General features: G+C 33.4%; 1 protein-coding gene across 1 annotated transcript; it reads right to left on the bottom strand.

Annotated features, from left to right (window-relative positions):
- Positions 1-10,965: 10,965 nt before the first annotated feature.
- LOC113230506 lies at positions 10,966-14,819 on the bottom strand. Its single transcript, XM_026464466.1, has 4 exons — positions 14,583-14,819; positions 14,220-14,310; positions 11,774-12,013; positions 10,966-11,496 (listed from the first exon to the last, which is right to left on the bottom strand). The coding sequence occupies exons 1-4, from the start codon at positions 14,655-14,657 to the stop codon at positions 11,453-11,455; spliced, it is 450 nt and encodes a 149-aa protein (XP_026320251.1). The 5' UTR covers positions 14,658-14,819; the 3' UTR covers positions 10,966-11,452.
- Between the last annotated feature and the right edge of the window lie 5,900 nt (positions 14,820-20,719).

The following is a 20,719-nucleotide window of genomic DNA, read 5'->3' as shown; positions in this document are numbered from 1 at the left end:
TTGTTACACATAGGAATGAAACTATTTTTCCGTATTTAAATCGCGTATATTTGTTTTTTCAAACAAACCGACGTTTCGGGCCCTTTACAGGTCCCATGGTCACGGTTGACTCAACCGAAACAAATATACGCGATTTAAATCCGGAAAAATAGTTTCATTCCTATGCAGGCATATTTTAAAGTTATCAATTTCTTTTCAATATAAAATCAAATGTGCGTATATTTGTCAAAATGTATATGAATTAAAATTTATTTCATTACTTGTAAGCCAACTCTCAAAATAAGAATGAAAAACGCAATAAACCCAATTAGTTACCATGAGGACGTCGTAACATTCACACATTCTGACATTTTTGGCAAATTTTTACCTTGTTTCACACTCTATCGATAAAAATGTCGACAACAACTACATGACTATTTAAAATGTTATTAAAACTGGTAACCCTGCAAATGTCATTTAACTCCATCAGGGTTTCGCTCTGGACCTTTTGGAGGGAAAAGTGTCGTTTTTATTTTGACTTTCAATTATTTTGTGAAATCTAGTTTAAAGTGGAATAGGTGCCTTAATCGAAGATTAAAACGCGAAATTATATGAATCTCGAACTAGAATATCCGTATCGGCCCGTTTTAGGGAATCCCGAGTCAATCCAAACACGCCGTCTCAAATTGCCTATCCTCTTCGTGGCGGCCATATTTACAGAAACAAACTTCATGTTTAGGCTGATGGCTTTGCCAAAGCCTTAATAAATAATAAATAAAAAATTAACTCCATCATAAAAAAGACAGACTATAGTCTCTGTAAGTTATTATTATAATGACTAGTGATATAATTATATATAGTCTATTACTACAGTGCACTGACGTTGGTGACGGTCGCCATAATTTTTATATTATATTCAGTCTTAATAAACTCTTCTTTCTGTCTGTAATCTATCTTTATTAAAATTGAACCTCACGTCGTTCATACAAAGTTCTAAGTTAAAACATCAAATCGCGCTAGTAATTACACTTACTCAAGAAGGTAAATTGTTCAAAGAGTTATTATTTGCCATTGCGAATGTGTTGAAAAACGTACTAAGAAGTCAGTTTGATCGTAACGTTAGTTTGACTAATTAATAGCGAGCGTTGTATTGCAGATCTTTTGTGGCAACATTCCATCCGTTATTCTATATGATTGGAAAATTGGTCATAAGGGATTTGCAAATGAAGATAGTGTCATATTATAGCCATATTGCTTTTTAATGTGATTCTTTTATATTCCCCGCGAATTACGAAATGACCAATTTGTTTTCTTTCAATTTCGTAAATGGTAGGGAAATGAAAGAATTATTAGTGTGAATATTAAAGGTTTACAAGTTATATTGGACCCTAAAACGTTGGTGCTAGTGTTGAATTTTGCCATCAATGTTCTTGTAGTCAGTAGGATAATTTATTCCTTTAAAATTTCGCTAAATATGATTAGGATCCAAGCGTAACTTATTAAGCCTTTAAGTTCTATAAATGAAGTCGCAATAATTTAGTTCCTTATTATTTAGATCTCAGTTATATCTCGCTTTGTATAATAGCTTCTAGAATATTCGAAAATGTATGTGTACAGTTAGTTCAAGTAACGTTTGTGTAGAGGTTGTGAGAATGAATTTAACTTAACCCATTCAGTGATACCTTTACTTAATTGAAGCAATAATGATATTTTTCTTATAGAAATTACATATTTATGATTTGATGGTTTCTCATATGTTTGGGACTGTACAGATTTATGGAGGACCATGTTTGATGTTTGAACTAAATGTCTAATGGTTTGCCAATATTATATCTTGTCCTATATAACATCAAAGCATTGCCGTTTTTCAACAATAGTGTCTTAAACCGAGTTAGGACGTTAACAGCTGTATTCATAATGACAACGACTTTTTATTGATTAAAATAACGAGACAATACTGGCCTCAGTTTTTTGAACTAGCTTAGGTGTTTTTAAGATAGTATGCTAGTCTTGAAAGCCATAGAATTAAAAAAAAAAAAATGACAGCGCCATGAACATGCGCGATAATAAGGATCAATGGTAACAGTTTTAGGCTATGATGATAAGGTCGAGTTTCCAATGTATATTAATAGTGTATAGTAATAGTGGACATGTAACTATCACTATCATAGCTCGACTTGAAACGGAAAAGTTGATTTGTTTGAAATAAATTCAATTCCAACCAAAATCTCTATGCATGCATTGTAAGCGTCTACAAAGGTTACCTTTTTACATCGAGTATATAATCAGAAATAGAGACGAAATAAGGGCCATATAACCTCCTGGTACCACATTAGCGATGCAGCTCTTATAAATATAAACTCTCGTTTGCACTGATATATAGATAGGCCAACTACTGACCTGTGTGTACGTCTCCGTATATTCCAAAAATATTCTGTATTTATTGTAATACAGATAATATCTCTAACAATGCCGTGCTCTTCTATTCGGTATCATATTTCATCGGTAATTAAATATTAAATATGTAATTTTGCAATTTTCGTCCATTATAGCAAAGCTCAAGTTAACTGGTCGATTTGAAGTGAAACAGTTGACGACACCCATTGACGACACCCGTCAATTGTTTCGTACTCTGGCTAGCCAACCGGAGCGCAGTTGTCACCGTAATGATATGGCAGAATAGTTTTCAAACAAATTAAATGACATTTCCTCTCTATTTCTGGTTATATATATACTCGATGCCTTTTTACGTCCCTGTATGAAACTATCTTAAACAAGTTGTTTACCAAACTTGAAAATGGATTACAAGTAAAAAACAAATGACGTTTACTTAAACACCAATTAGTGACGTGACGTCACTAACGTTTACAACTTTATTATGTGATTGTAAAACATTTTTCCGATTATTTATTCCAATGAACCGAATAAAGAGTATTTTGATAGCCATAAGTATAATGAATATTTGTATAGACGCAAGTTCTATCTATCACTTCAAAGTATAAATTTTACGAATCGATTAGAAGTGCCATTACATTTAATATTCATAGTATTTTCGTACTTTTGATCAATAGTTTGTATGAAATTAGATTTATCTTAAATCCATTTCAATTAGACGAAGGTTAAATACCAGCAAGTTTAGTGCCATTGTAAGAATTGATCCCGAGATTTACAGCAGTTCGGAGTGACTAATACACTTGTACCATTAGAGCGTTTGCGAATTCCGTCATCCGATTCAATTCGTATCATTATTTTCACGGACCGAAGTATTGTTTGTATTAACGCTTGCTGTACCCGATCCGAGACCGAACGCGGTGGTGACGTCTGCGCGGACGGATGATGGGAAATAGCAAGTATCGACATATAAAAGGAAATTAAAAGTGGACACACCCGTTCGGTAATAACTTACAAAACTTAAAAAAATAAATTTCTTGCTGTCTTGTAGAAGTTCATCGTAATTATTGTTTGTCTGAAAAATTAGTTCAACAGCTGAAGGTGTACTCAAAACTTTTTATATTTTTATATCTTCGTGTGTATTAGCAGTGACAAAAGTTGAGGGAGATTGGAAGGACAAATGTTAGTAGTAATCTCTAAGTGTACAAGCGATATTTGTATTTTCTCGGATGCGTATCGGACTAGTGCACAAGAGACATCCGAAGTTGGTCCATGTTTTCAAGACCTGTGTAGGATATCCGAGAAGGATTCGGAACGGAAACGAATCGGACGCACCGGGCAAACGCTCTTCTTATAAAGCGACATATGATGATATGTCAAAAGTGCTTCTGTCAAATGAAAGCCTTAAAAATAATATGAACTTTATGAAAGAAATTAGGTGAAACTTTATAACTGTTTTATTTAAATATAAACAGTTATCGACTAATTTCATTCGTAGAATCTTTAGACCTCCCCTGAAAAGTTCATTTTGCAGATGTGACCTTATTACACCAAGATGCGTTATACAAAATTAAGATAGTTATAATATTTGACCAACTTCGGCTGTCCCGATTTTTCTCATCCCATACAATAAAATGATCCCTTCATGAATCTGAGTCGATTTCCACTAAAAAAATTTGATCAATTTATTAATTTTATGGATAACTCACGCTTGACCAAAAAAAACTGACTATACCAAGATTGTTTTCACATAAAAAGACTTAATGGTTCCTACGGCAGTTACCTTGTATCTTCTATGGTTTCGGATGTCCCCATACTGTCCCATTAAAAAAACACTGTATACCTTGCATTATATAGGAGCATATTTAAAAAAAATCTACATAATCAACCCCTTTATACGTCACCTATGAGGTGAAGTACTTAACCCATATGACCTAAGACCTTTGTCTTAGGTCATATGGGTTAAGTACTTCACACGTTAGTTCAAGGGTTGTTTCAATCTTCTTCGACTTCCACCCAATGGTGGAAGGTGGCGAGAGATTTTGCTGCTAGACCTTCCCAAATGTACGTAACATAGAAATTGAAGTCATGTTTCCTCGTTCTCTCTATTGCTTAACAAATGTCCTCGTATGCATCATTCATCTACAATAATCATTCTAAATTCAACTGCCATCTGTACGCCTATATTTCAGAAAAAGCTTATTTGTTTGAAAACATTTCCCATAATTATTATCTCATGACGTTGCTGAACGAGAGCACATACGTCTCCCGAGAAGTGTGGCTACAGAGCAAGGGTCTTGAGCATTCAAAAGCCCTGATACTTGCCTACAGTGCCAAAAACTGTAGAAAAGCTCTGTCATTGGACATGAATGGCATCAGAATGCTCGCTAGAGTTTTAACAGGATATTGTGGCTTGAACAAGCATTTGTCAAATATTGGGCAGAGAGAGAATAGAGAGTGTAAATTCGGCCACGAGGCGGATGAAACTTCTGTGCATCTTCTCACCAAATGCTACCCCTTGATAGGCGTAGAAACCCATACTGGGAAGGCACAAGCCACAACCAGAGAACATAAAATCTGTCGGAGCCAGGAAAGTCCTTCAGTCCTTCAATGCTTCAGATCTGTCTATAGTCGCAGTGATGAGGGACTGCATATGCCCCGAATGAAGTCAGGCTAATAATAATAAATATTATCTCACGTCGTCGCTCCGAACTGCCCGGCTAAATTACAAGTCCACTGTCCACCAATATTTTTATATATGGTTCTAGATAAGCGAATGTAACAAAATTGTCACTTTATAGCGATAAGTATAGTGTAACAAGTAATTGTATATTAATTACAAAGGGGTAGTATGTGATATTAACGTTTAGTACATTTTTGTTTAACCATCTCTCTTAGATTTAGATGTCGTGTTCTCGTCGTGTCCATTCTTACTGATACCGAATCGCATTATGTCGGTCAAAAAAAGAAAAAATAATACTCGTTTTACCATAAAAATAGTTAATTTTGAGATGATTTCGATAACAAGTATCAAATGTAACAAATTATTGTCTTTGTAGTTATCGTAGAACTACTTGTTACAAATAAAGAAAATCACGTACTACCCTATTTCCACATAAACGTTTCGGCCTAGAAATTAGAGTGACTTTCGTTTAGAAATGAACAGGGTAAATTGTATTCGACATTGCTTAGCTGCTTTTGCCAAACCCACAGTTTGTTCAATTAAAAAGGCTAAATTCTTATGACTAGTTTAGAAAGAACGTTTTGCTTCATACATTTAGTATGAAGGCTAAGATTCTGAATAAAGTAGTCAGTTGAAATAGAAAAAACATCATATCATTTTAGGCTGTTGAGATTTATGTTATTCAATTAATCTTGTGAATATGTGAAGTCGTTTAATGAAATAGACAAAATTGTGTAAACGTTGATCTCTGGTTTAGACAATTTATGCGACAATTGTAACAGTTCTGTCTATTCGTAAAACCAATAATGTTGATCCGAATCACACTAGTAAGAGGTTTTAGCAATATAAGTGAATTAACAGGAGTTGATGTGAATGAAATGTACATGTAATGCAGGTTTATATGTATTTGTGAATCTGTATATGGTCACAACGGTAATATCATTGCGTATTGTGGCTGAGAAATATTTCCAGTTTCATTTCATCGACTATGAACAAAAAGGACAGCTAGTGTTTGTTTTGTTCTTATTTAATGGTTGCCTTCTTATTTTTGTTTTAGTTCCTGACGAGTTCTCATTCAGAAATCCTGATATACATATGTATATTGAGGCTATAATATTACTAAGAAGTTTGTAACATAAACAATGTACATGTTGTTTATGGTTATTATCTCTAGTATTTTTGGTGCTCAATAGGTGTCGCTCATCGACCTTCGAATTCTACTACTAAAAAACTGGAATATTCAAACGTATATCTTTTTTATGTAAAATAGAACGCTTGGTCACAATATCATTCGATGTAAAATGACACGATGTGGTCGACGCTGTTACGCGTTTCTAGGAATACCTATTGACTCTTGCCTTGAATAAACCCACATTGTAGCTTCATCATTCCATTCCTTTGTTGTATGTGCTGATGCTTATCAGGAAAGATGAATTAAAGCGCTTCTTGCGAATGGGTAAGTCAATAGGAGTCATAAGGATGGAGTGTGCCGGACTTTATCGCTGAAATATGACGTTAAGTGTTGTCACTAAGGAACCCCCGCCGCCGCGCGGATGTCGTGTCGACGCTGTACGTGCTTTGGCAAGACGCTAACGCTTGAAAGACGCTAGTGTGTGGGGTCTCGCATCCGTCAAAAGAAAACGAATAGACAACCTATACAGTATTATTCATACAAAGATCGAATAAACAAAGAAAATTTCCTTCGATCCGATTGGATTCGAACCAGTGTCTGTTGCCTCAACGTGGTTACCAGCTGAGCTACGTATCGAGCGGCTTTTTTTACAGTAACGGCACCTGTGAGAACTTATGAAACTTTCTTCACTCAGACAGGTACCTTTACAGCTACCAGAAAATAAGTAGCCTATACAGTATTCATTTATTAGTATCACATCAACTTTCTTTACATTCATTTATATCTCGAATACTTCTTGATTAGGCTAGAATTGTTTTGAAAGCGGCGGCCGGTCTTGTTAATTCTTTCACGTTTTCGATATAGCCATCGCTTTAAATATGATTCGAGTCTTAAGTCGAAGTGAATAAGACATTGATTTGATCGAATTGCTGGTCAACTTGTACCATATTCCCGTGTGTGCGACAAGCGATGTTTGAACGTTGGCGTTGGTCAACGAATCTATTAATTAAAGTATCACGTCATCCTGTGGATGTAATAGTGATAATGCTACCTACGTTTAAATATCGCTCTTGTGATTTGGCCCTTACAGAAGCCTCAATAATGTAACTAAAGGAACAAATTAATGTAAGTTGTTGCGTTTCGTTGTGTCGTAAGTTTGTTGTTCGAAGAGTGCTTTTAACTCAAGCGAGTGATGTGCGGGCGCACTACCCACTAACTTTGCTTTTCTATACGATTTTATAAGGTGTGTTTGAAAAAAAAATTCATGCTTTATTTTCCTCATTCTTGACAACTTAACTGTTAACTCTCGATAAGTTTTTTTATTTCTTAGTTTAATCAATATATGTAATATTTAAGTAGAAACAATCTGTCTACCTACTTATTTAGCTATAGTCGGATTATTAAAAAGATATAATTAACTGCCGTTTAGTGGGTTGCTAGTTTTTCATGAAATAAAAGTTGTATTAAATGATGAATTTCTTGATTGACTTATCATTTGCCGGTATTAATTTATTATGAAAGTATGTTGAGACTAAATGTAATGAATTATTGTTTAGCATATTCAGATAGCAGTGAGTTTATTGTGAACTCGACTAAACCCACACAATAAACATGGCAACATTAGTTATCAAAGTGACATTAATAACTGTCATTTTGTAATTTCTAAATAAAAATCCGACTATACTTTTAATTATCTGTTTGTAACAATGCTATATTTCCTCATAGTGATAAGTACGAATAAAGTTAGTGAGATAGTACACCGTGTAACGCCGTGAGCGCCTTGTATAGTTTGTTGTAGGGAAGAAGTGCACTTTGTGAGTAGCTGTTGAAATGTTGATAGCGAACGCATTATATTTTTGGACAGATCCACAGATTAAAACATTAAAACTTATACCAACTTATTTTATTTGTTCGTAAACACTGTAACGTGATACAATTTTTTTTTTGAAACATTTTCAAAGTTGACGATAAATGACAGGTGGTGAGTATCAAAAACAATGAACGCACTCGAAACTGGCAATAATGTACGACCTTTGGTAACAATATAAAGCTGGATTTACATTTGTCTGACGTGTCGTGTCGTCGTGTCGGCTTTAGGTTGCTTCTTTTTTTAATAAATGTGTATTTATAAACAGTAACCCCCACAGTTTATTGATTTCAAGGTAATTTGCTTGAATTTTAAAAACTCAACAGCCTCTGCACACTTCGGGGGTACTTACTTATATATATTTGTTGGGACTAGGGGTAGTTTCGGCTACGTTCATATTTCCTCCCATAACTTAATCCTTCTCAGTCTGCTAGCATGCAGAGTCTTGGATGCAGATAAGTTTTACCAAAACGGTGTCCATAGATAAAAAAAACAGATCTAATCAATCTAACGTTAATTTTCCATTATCTATGGTTAGAAAATAAATGTATTTTATTGCGAATCGTACTAATTTCATGAGACTTACGCATTATTCGAGATGATTCTTTGGTTTTACAATGGTTACAAGTAATAACATCAATTTTAAAGTTTACTACATAACCCAAATGCACATTTTTGACTAGCACAAATTTGGAACAATTTAGGAACAAATGGCTTTCTTAGATGCCATAATGAGTAAATAATCACAGGTACTTACATAATAATCACATCATTGGTGCAAATTTAAGGAAGACACCACATATAACGACGTGGAATCGTCTTGAGCTGACCAGAAATAGTTTCATGTTTATGTAATAAGAGAGAAAAACACATGCGTTACGCCTGTGTCGAATTGAATCGTCAACGATATTTTTTTCAAGTCGATCCCGTATCGATAAGTGGGTTGATACCTTAAAACATCAACCAGTATTGAACGACTCACGCCAACCATCGAAAGATAGATGATTCTTTAGAAATAACTTAAAGATTTAAGTGATACTGAAATTATACGCCTTTAAGGACATCAAAAAACAATCTTCTTTATCGTCTCTTTGAAAAACATTGAAATAAACAGTCTTTGTAAAATGTTGTGTACAGTTTCAATATCACTTGTGAATATTTCCAGGCGTACTTTACAGCGTTACATATATCTTATTACGAGTAATTCAAATTTGAACACTGATTCCTAAACAGTAATTTTAATGGTCTACCTTAGCCTACTTCAATAGATCACAGCTAAATGGAATGAAAGGTATACCCTTGTTTTGTAAAATAAAAAAGAAATCGTCTATTTCTACTATTCTCCCTCAACTTTGCAGTAAATTAGGGAAAATTTATATTAAAATAAAAATATTTTCATAAATTGAAAAATTGAAATTGTTTCAATTTCCCATTATAATGTCATCATCAAACCAACTGACATCCCACTGCTGCGCACGGGTCTAAAAGTGACTAGATGAAAAATCTTAGAAAGTCTGCCAACTTGAACGGGAATAGTAGAAGTATCTACTTCTATCTAGTAATATCATAGTTTGAGATGAATTTCATAGTTTAATTGTGATTTTAGCATCAATTTAACACCATTGTTGGTTAAAATTGAAAATTTTCTTGTATTTGGAAGACAATATTATATGCTTCTGTGTTGTTCTTGAACATTTGAAATTCCTGATTAGTGCTTACAGCACCGAACACGTTGGAGGCTCTTGCGTTGGGCAGGGCACTGTGGTTTGAATAAACACATGGATACATCGGGGGCGTAAAAGCCAAGCATCAAAGTTTACAAAACGACGGAAAAAAACCCAAAAAATTTAACAGACGAGAGAAATATTTGTATGGCCTACATTTATTACTCTCGTGAGTTTGGGTGTAATTTGTGGTTGTCTATGTGTGTGTATTCCCTAGCTCCGGGCTTTGTTGAGTGTGTGCGTTATTATATCTTTGGAGTGTTTTGTGAGACTATCAGGGTGCGGTTATTTGCACAAGTTGGTATTGTTAGATGGTTCCAATCTGTTTTGACTGAATAAGCAATTAGTGCTGAGAACATTTTGTATCCATGTTTGGTTAGGTCATAGATTTAGTATCTATGGGTTAGGTAGTATTTTGATTTATCTGTTTGGATTCTATTAAGTGTTTTTTATGTATTGTTTTTCTAATGGGGCTCACATGTTTAATAATGACCAAAGCCCCTAAATGAAAAAGAAAAAATAAACTATGTTTACGTGACAACGCGTTAGTTTGGTTCGAATCGATGAAAATTAATTGATATAATATGAAATAAATTAACTGCCTCTGTGGCCGAACCAGAGGTCCTACCGAAAATCTACCCCGGGACCTTCATTGCAAACCAGGCCACAGAGGTCAACAAAACAATCGAAGTTAAAGCAATATTACAGTAATTTGTTGACTTTGGATTCGGATTATAATTAGTGATGATCACAAATAGGTCAACTGAAGGGTTCCACCCACGAAAATTGATGCTTAAACCACAACGTATATAAATAAATTCTTACAGCACTCCATTACATGGACTGCGACGCTAGAAATTCTTAATATTAATACTGTTTTTTCTTTGAAAATAAAATATAAAGTTTTTATACCAAATCTTAAAATTCATAACATGGAGTGACGGAACATCGCATTGATTTAAAGTGCTTAAAGAGTGGATACTACCTCAGCTCGAAATAAAATGTTTCCCGTACCAATCCGGTTAATTTTGCTTGGGTCGAGCGACAGGGACGCTGGCTTTATTTCAGAATTAACAAACGAAATAAAGTCATTTGAAAATTGTATATCGTATACTACACGTGTTCTATTTAGTTCAAATGATACTAAAAAAAAAAATCATATATATAAAGTACCTATTGAATACATCGGGTTTCTTGTAAAATTTCGAGGTCAGTTTATTTTCTTTTATCATGAAAATTTTTAGAAATCGTGTTTTCAAACTGTATACTAAATCAGTGTATGTTTTCAATTTTACTATGTATTTTCTCCAAAGTGACTCATTCAAAACTTTCACTTTTATGCGGAATCATCCAAAGCCATTTGAGTTTGTATCGACTCATAATAGGCGAGAGAAGTGCTGTCTAGATCTACCCTTTTTATTTTAAATAATTATAATAATACTAGTTGGCTTCTATCATCAGATCTATCGGGCACGTTCCAGAGTAAAGATACCTGCACTAGCGCTATTATTGAATAATAAAGCTAACGGTTCCGTGTAAACTGGTCAAAATAAACCAATACGACGTTATAGCACTCAAAGTTTATACTCTCCCCAAAATAGGGTAATTCATGTAGGTACATCCTATGGATGGTTTAATGCTAAATAATACGTGTAAATACGCGGTATCGCCTTGTACTAGTGTTTCAAAATCATTTGACAGTAGAGAAAGCTGTCCAGCACTGAAATAAAAAATGAGGTTAATAATAATAATCTGTATAGACTGTATGCACTACCATAGAGAATGTTTTAAAATATTGATGTAGAGAAAAAGCAATCATTTTCAATTACCAACTAATTAGCTGTTGTTACGAATAGGTCTTTAGAGATGCGCGTCGATCATAAAATCGGCGGCGGCGTTTGATGGTTTTTGGACCGGGGCGGCGGGCGGAGTGGTCGGCGTGAAATATATATTTTTCTGTTGTTTAAAACAACATCATTTAAATCAACTATACTTACAATATTGCGCAGCACTGATAAGCAGCTCATACAGCTGCAGTATTCCTTTTCCTTTTAGGATGATCTCGCAGATAAACACATATAACACTCGACTGGTTTCGAACAATGAGTCAAGGAGCAGCCAAGTGGTGATGTTCCGCCCAACATTTTGTGCAGCTGACCGGTTCATTACAATGCAACTGTTCAGGAATCCTATAGCTGATGTGACCACCATAAGACCCGATATGAAGTAGTGGATGGCTGAAAATAATAAAATAAAAAATTATAATGTTGCATAGGTCACATGAAGCGGCAAGATTAAATTTTACAAGTCCGGAGCTCTTCAACACTTGTGACATTATTTAGAGTGTTCATAAGGTATTCCTATTGGCATTTATTGCGATAATTAGGGTGTGACAGGTGAGTCTTTAATATGGTACAGGCAGCATCACATCAAGCTACACATTGACGGATCTTGTTCCGTTGCAGTGGAGGAGATATTTGAACAAAAGTGTATAGCTTAAAATGCTCATGACTGATAATGGACTGCAATTAATATTAAGAAAGATTACAAATGTATTATAAACATTGACATGCTATTATGATTGTACGTTTGATCAAATATATTTGATCGAAGAGTGTACACAACAGAAAAATATGAGTTTATTTTTTGCTTATACTAGACGAACAGTTTGTGGAGTGTATAAAGGGTGCTGGTAGCAGACAATGGTGCAATAGGTGCACTTTCGTAAATTGATTATGTGATTTTTCGTGCTAAAAGGCCTTTGTCCTTCAATATCGTATTACAATAGTATGTTAAGTTGCATAGTTGTTGTCTGTATTGAAGATATCTATTATAATATGTGGCAGATGATTGAAGCCTTAATTGGATTCTCAGAGACCTTCGGAGTTAAAAAAGTTCAAAGATTCAACTGCCGTAACAATGGCCTGATTAACAGTTATCGATTGGAATAATATTGGAAACTTTATAATACTCCATCTTAATACATGCACACGCCATTCTGACTCTCAGGTATTCCAATTATACAGGGTGTAAATTTGAGACTGGGCAGCAAGGCCACCTATCTTAAATGTTGTAATTACAGGAAAACGGTTCTAGAAGACTATCCAAGAATGTTGAAGATATTTTGATTGGCATTCACAGACTTTGAAAAAATGGTACAGTCAGCAAGATAAAAGGCAAATTTTACAAAAAAAAGTTTTGTTATGCCTTTCGAGTCTTCTAGAACCATTTTCTGTAACTACAACCGTAGCTGGCCTTGCTGCCCCATCTCAAATTTACGCCCTGTATAATTGGAATACATGATAGTCAGAATGCCGCATGTATCTTTATGAATGCTGGTCAAATGTGAGTTGTCCATAAAAATGTATAAATGAGATTAATATTTTTTAGTGTTAAATGTTATGTAAGTCCAGTGTCATGTAAGAGATCATTTTATTGTATTGGAAGAATAAAATCGGGACACAAAAATAGGTGAAATTTAATAAAAAGTTTTTTCCTACGAAAGTAATAACATTTTTTTCAATTTGAACAACTTCTGCTGTCCCATTTTCTTGCAATACAATGAAATTATCCCTATAAGCAACTGAATCTATCAGATTTTTTTTTTTTCATTTATTCATTTTGTATGAAGAATATTTTTTTATAAATGTCACCAACTTCTGCTGCCCCAATTTTTTTCTTCTAATACAATGAAATGATCCTTACATGACAGTGAGTCGATCAGCACTAAAACAATTAATCAATTTCAACCATTTTTATGGACAACTCATACTTGAGCAAAAAATTTACTATGCCAAAATGGTTTTGACCAAAAAAGACTTAATGGTTCGTATGACAGGTTGCCTATATCTCCTATCGTTTCAGGTTTCCTCATACTGTCCCAGTTATAAAAACACACTGTATAATGTATGTAATTTTGGATTTCTCATAGGCAACCCTACGCCACAAAAAGAGTACAACATTTTTTCTTTTTTTTTAGTTATTAGTAACATTTGAAAAAAAATCTTATTTGAATAAACTGTTCTAAGTACATTTAGTACAAGTTAGGTACATTTTTTGTTAGGATTCATTAAGATACACCCGCCATTTTTACTTACACTTGGATTACACAAAGATCTCAGTATATGGAAAAAAAAACCTTGTGAATAGGCATTTTTTATGCAATCATAATTGGTCACAATATCACTTAAAATTGACCAAGAGTGCATCTATTTTGTGCAAGAAAAAACATAAATAATGCCAATATTCATTTATAAAAAGAACAATATTTCATCATCATCATATCAGCCGGAAAACAATAACAATATTTATGGTCTTACTAATAAGAATATATGGACAACGAAAAGTATCCTAGTATGCTTATAATTTAAAATCTTAATTATAAAATAAACGGAACATACAAACAAGATATCTTAATAACATGAAGATAAGACTGTGACTTACCCAAGTTAGTTCCTTCTAAAGGCTCTAAGTAATACAGCTCTGGGTTTAGCAGGCGTAAGAGTGCCATCACGAATGCAGTTGCCGATGAAATCTGATTTAAAAAAATTAAATAATATGATATCACTTATGTATAGGTTCTTATCGTAATAATGTCAGAGCAAATTGTTTTAACTGGCTATGTTAATTGACCTTTAGTTAGTAAGTAATGCCTTGCCGACGTTTTTATTACCTATTGTACATAATAATTACAGATGTAACTTAAAGCATACTGAAAGTAGACATATTCAGAGCTATTACTATCTAACGTTAACCAGAGTTCGTACTATTACCAGGGTAAACAGAAATGGCAAAAATTTCACTCACCGAAAATACCGCAGCCACCACGCGCACATACATTTTTAGGTCTATCTTCGGCATTGTCTTGGATTGTGTGGACATCGAGCTTTTGATGAATAATTACACAATAGTTCTACTCAGTTTTGTGAGTGATCCATTGATATTTCCACCAATTTCTAATTATTTTCGGCAAAATCAATACGAAATCATATGATCCGTGTTTACGCAGAGAAATGTGCTTGTTTGTAATTATTTGGGTTAAATATGGGTTAAATATTGTACAGCAATTGTTTATTACAACAACGCTTTTAACTATACGCGAACAGTATTAATGTATAAAGAATGTGTAGGTGCATACAAAGATAAAAGAGCGTAAGTTCATTGTCATTGAGATTTACAAACTCCTCACTAGATGTCAGTATAAGAAAAAAAATGGCGGGTTTTAATAGTTACGTTTTTTACACGAATTAATTTTTAGTCTAAGTATATTACGTTGTGCATTTCTTGATTATTTGTTACCATTAAGCTGATAGCTCTGAAGCCAATGCTTTATAAATAAATAATAAAAATATGTCAGTATAACTATATCGGCGTGGTTTCTTGGCAGTGCTAATAGATGGCAGTACTGTACGCAACTTAAAACCTTCGACTTTTCCTATTTCTTATGTTTCAAGACTTTCAAGAGAAAGCTACTCTTCAGAAAACAAAATGTCAAAAGTTGGACCAAGTCCAAAGTATGGGACAAAAAAGTGAAACAATTGAGAATAAATAGTGCCAACTGCAATTAAATTTCCTTTAAAAAATTATTAATTTTTATTGAATTTCACGACGTTTTACCACCGCGATACCATAATTATATTTTTTTGTGAAATGACGTCACTATTTTCTTATAATTATTACCTATAATCATATAATACAAAGATTGAACACAGAAAAAATCCTTCGACCTTGCTTCAAATTATTATTATTTTAATCATCAATTGTTAGTGAATCGAATTTTGGCCTTAGTTTAAACGTCAGAAATGTTATAACATTTAGTCAGATGGTGATAAAATTAGCGAATTCAAACGTTAATATCTCGACGACTATTTTGCTTGATTTAATACGTTTGAGATTCTGTATAATTGTAGAAGCCTTAATAAACTCAAAAGTTACAAGTGATCCTTAGAATTTATGTTATAGATTTATGTGATCCGATAAGTAGCACACCATTGTGTCTAGCTTAGAATAATAACGCATAGAAGCCTAGCCCGCACACGCTAAGTGAGGCAAGTTAGAGGGTTCCAAACGCGTCCCAGGAGCGCGCGGGCTGTTAGTGCTCAAGGTCATATTGCACCGCGAACAGCTCCAAAATTTTTTGCTAAAAATGACGAAATGTGCGGTAAATGGGTGTAAAAATACAACAGACAAACAAAATAGACACTAACATCGCATTCCACAAGTAAGTAATGCGTTTCAACTCATATTTTTATGTAAATATTCACTAAAACAGAAAAATAATTTCGCGGCAACAAGATACGAAAGTGTTGCAAAGTAACGAATTTTTTTTCTCCCCATTTTGCTATTCTGTATCAAAATAATTATATTACGTAAATTTTAGTGGTGCCTGTAATTTCGATTTATTTGCGCATTTTGAACTAATATTTACTCGAATAAACATTAAATGTTTTCGTTAACTCCTGTAAGTGATTGGGACACTTAATTATTTTATAATACTTTTAACGGCTCTGCGTTCATGCTTTATTGAATAATTATTTATTTTAATTTTATTTGAATTGGAGCACATATTGCAACAAATTTACAGTACTTATATATTTGTTTCTACTATAGTGTTGGCACCACCAGTACAACTTTGATAGCTTATTATATGTCTTTCTTTTCGTAACTCAAGCGAAATATTTTATATTAAAATATTTTATTTTCTTAAAAGGGGAGCATTCTTAAGCGATTTTTTAATCTATTTTAACAGTTATTTTCTTTAATGTTTGCTTATGGCATTTTCGGTTTTAGGTTTCAAATATGGCACTTATTTCTAAATCCAAGATGGCGGGCGCGATTTTTCGAATAATGGCAAGTTGGGTATCGTTTTCGAGATGTTTGGGAATGTTCAATACAAATATGTGACTCATTTCTAAATCCAAGATGGCAAACAGGACAGTTCAAACAAAAGCAATATTCGTAATGAGCACCCCCAAATACCTCGAAAACGATACCCAACTTGCCATTATTTGAAAAATCGTGCCCGCCATCTTGGATTTACAAATAGTGCCATATTCACACTGAGCATCCCCAAATACCTCGAAAATGATACCCACATAGCATTTTTTTGAAAAAATCGTGCCCGCCATCTTGGATTTAGAAATGAGTGCCATATTCGTAATGAGCACCCCCAAGTACCTCGAAAATGATACCCATATTGCATTTATTTGAAAACTCGTGTCCGCCATCTTGGATTTAGAAATGAGTGCCATATTCGTAATGAGCATCCCCAAATACCTCGAAAAGGATACCCATATAGCATATTTTGAAAAATCGTGTCCGCCATCTTGGATTTACAAATAAGTGCTATATTCGTTTTTCATCGACAAAACCGAGCACATCTGTAGGCACCTGATCGACAATGTCGGGCAAATCTGTAGGCACCTTTAACTTAATGATGAGTTAAGCAAGATACAATTTCCCCATTTTTGAGGGAAATGTTATTCCATGGCATCATTATTTGTATATTTGTGTGCGTGCCGACGAGCGTAGTTACAAGTTGCTTACGCCTACATGAATTTGGTTTTTGCCTCACTTGTGACAGTTCGTTTGATATGAAACTATCATTCTATGCGTTATTATTCTAAGGTGTCTAGATTCCTTATGGTCTGGGAATAAATGAATAAAATTAATTTAAAAAAATGATCCATTTATTTCCCGTGACCGTAACTTGTCTGTCCTAGAATTTCGTCACGCTTATCAACATTTGTCAACGAATCAAAAGTGAAATGTAATTTTAAATGCATTGCAATTAAAAACTTTAATATTTAATCATTTTAATGTTGTATGCCTGTCAACAAATCGAGATAAGATTGCGTGCATTCTAAAAAGCTTTTAGTGCAATTAAAATCAATTGTTGTTTAATGAAATTAATGTATAACTCGACGGCGTACCGAAAACTTTACTTTTCAAAATACAGGATGTAAGAAAATGGTATAGTTCAATAATAGAATGTATAAATAAATATAATATTTCATAACATAATACATTCGAATAAGTATATTAAATAAACATACTAGTTACATATTTAATATTAATAATGTATAGGTACACAAAATAATAATATACATACTTACTATTCTGTTGTTAGGAAAGTGCATAGAATAGTACAGGAAAATAATAACGCTATTTAATAAGGAAATAAATATAAAGAAATATCAAGAGAAGATGTCTGTGGAATAGATTCAGGGAAAATACCTATATTTAAATATGTCATACGAAAGTGTTTATTGGATGACACAACAACTCCAGCTAGATATTTTTTATTACAATAGTATAGCAGCAAGTAGCTATGTCTAATTTCTTGTATTATTTCTACATAAAATTAATTAATTATACAAAACGTAGTAGTAAGTTTAAGTGAAATGTTAAGTTTTCTCGCTTAAAAACGGGGTGGATACTGCATTAATGTTATAATGGACGGGCCACGTGTAATCATTAACCCCTATTCACTGGCAACCATTGGTTTCAACTAACTCGATTTTAAAGCTATAAATTCGATTACCATTTAAGAGATGTTGGTGGTTGTAAATTAAATTTAGTTGTACAATTATTGTAAGTTATTATTTACGATTTGGTTACAACTGGCGTGGTTTATGATTACAGTTTTATGATTATTCATATTCCATTGGCACAATAAAGCGTGTGAGAAATACTCGTAAGTACAATTTCTTTATAAAACAAATGTTGGAATAAATACTTAAGAAACTATTTCGTCATATATTCAAATTCAATTGAGTGAAGTAGGTAAGTAAATTACTTGCTTCTAAGTGCGTTGGTAAAGTGTACACGAAAAGCTCTTGAAATTAACAGCCCAATTCAATTAAAATTGCATTAGGCAACAGCGAAATTACACCGGGAATTCAATTAAGTTCAAGTATTTGTCCAAACTGACCAGTACTTCTGCTGAACAAAGCTCCAAACACGAATGATCAACTTTATTTTCCCTCTTGTTTTATTTTACCACTTGCAATCAAACGGGCAGTTGTGTGGACACTTGCTTTTGTCAACAATTTCCAAAGGCTCCCCAAATACGAAAAAATACTTGCATCCTTACAATGACGAACTTTCAGTATAGCTCCAAGGGGTGCTCTTTATTGTTCCATTTCGATGTAACTAATTGTCATGCAATAAAGCGGTATGGTCGTAGTAGCTTATTGAAATTGCCATGGACATCGGTCAAACAATAAAATAACATAGTTGCTCAGCTGCTTTAAGTAATTAAAAATCGATGATTCAATATTTCATCCTGTATTAAGTTTTTCTACGAATTCTCTGTTAAGTACGCAAACGAATATTTTTATTAACACGTGTGATAGTGTCACGAGGAAAAGAGCTTTAGCATTAATATTTTGTGGTAATACATGTATTAACACAATACCATTTTTATGAATCTTGGTAGTTACAAGATGTAATTCTAACATTACATTATAGGTACAACAACAATTCTTGTACAATTGTTACTACAAACTTGAACATAAATGACAATTACCAAGTACATAACATTTTTAACTCAATTTTATTTTTGGATTCTGACTGTTCGAAGCGATGTCCACCTCAGACCTGCCAATAGATTACACTATTATTTGCACAATGAGTTATGTTGCACTCTATTCAATATGTTTGCTCGAATAATTCAAAAAAGATCCAATTGGGCTTGCTTTATGCACAAATGTCGATTGACATCGATGGTGCACAATAAACAAGGATAGCGACAACATATTAACTCAATTTAGTAATTTATTTTCATATTTTGTCGCAAGTATACAGGTTACAAAAAGAACATGAAGTAAGCAATTTTAATAAAAAAATCTTATTTGTTGTTTTTATGTTTTTATTAAGAAAACTTTATTGCAGAATAAAAAACATACCTATTCGTTTATGGTTTTTGTAATCGTAGTCAATTTTTCATGCGTTAAATTTAATTTCCAGTTAAATTTATTAATTTAATTTTCGATGACGAAAATGTAGTTACGAAAATAGATCTGTCATTTTAATTAAATTGGTATTGATTTAAAAATAACTTCAATCATACATATGAGTCACCTCTTCCTTGTCTGTCGTGCGATGATCGATGACAAATAATTGTTAACCGATGACAATTCGATTATTGAGGGACATTGCAGTGACGTGGACAAAGTGTCAGGCGATTATTGGCTAAAAGGGATTATGCCGTACGAGCAAAAATGATGTCTATAACCACATGACGGCCTCAGAATCATAAGAAAATAAGAAGTTAAAAGTGTTGTATTATTAAAATTAATTTTCCACTGTACTTAAATGTAATAAGTACAAAACCATTGTTGGTTTATTTTTTAAAAGAATGTAGGCTAAAAGTTTGTACTTATAAATACATAATGCCCATATAAAAACGTTTGCAATTAATTGATCACATAACCGTGAAGTGACATTCAGACAATTCGAACAATAACAATTAGATCACAAAAATAGATGTTTATCGTCTCGGTGTCGTATTTCAATTATAATTACAGCATTTTATAAAAAAAAACGAGCTTTAACTGTGTTTGTTACATTCATTAGCAAAGTTTTATTGAAATCGGTTAACGGAAAGTAGGTAAAACCCAATAAATCGGGTTCATAACCTAATGTGGTATCCACCCTAAGCGGTGGGATATTTTCTTCAAATTTAAGTGGCACCACTACTGAGACCCTCTATTTACCAAAAAAAAAGAACCATTTAAATCGGTTCACAAATATGTTGGAGTAAATGCGTAAAATATACTCAAAAAAACACAGTCCAATTGACAACCTCCTGCTTTTTTGAAGTCGGTTAAAAGTTCTTGCTTTGTTGTATAAATATATAGATGGACGGATGTAAAAATAAATGATTTTAAAATAGCATCGCTCTATACCATATGGACGTAAATTTCACACTTCTCTCTAAC

Source organism: Hyposmocoma kahamanoa, unplaced genomic scaffold (assembly GCF_003589595.1).
Source record: "Hyposmocoma kahamanoa isolate Upper Pololo Valley unplaced genomic scaffold, ASM358959v1 63, whole genome shotgun sequence".
NCBI classification, from domain to species: domain Eukaryota; kingdom Metazoa; phylum Arthropoda; class Insecta; order Lepidoptera; family Cosmopterigidae; genus Hyposmocoma; species Hyposmocoma kahamanoa.
The sequence above is the reverse complement of the archived record's forward strand: the minus strand, read 5'-3'. Positions and strand labels throughout refer to the sequence as shown.

Bases quoted from the DNA above. Each gene is read 5' to 3' on its own strand.
- LOC113230506 (XM_026464466.1), bottom strand. From the start codon at position 14,657: ATGTCCACACAATCCAAGACAATGCCGAAGATAGACCTAAAAATGTAT. The intron at 14,311-14,582 runs GTGAGTGAAATT...TTTTTAAATCAG, and splicing joins TGGTGGCTGCGGTATTTTCG to ATTTCATCGGCAACTGCATT. The intron at 11,497-11,773 runs GTAAGTATAGTT...TTTTTATTTCAG, and splicing joins TATCAGTGCTGCGCAATATT to TGCTGGACAGCTTTCTCTAC.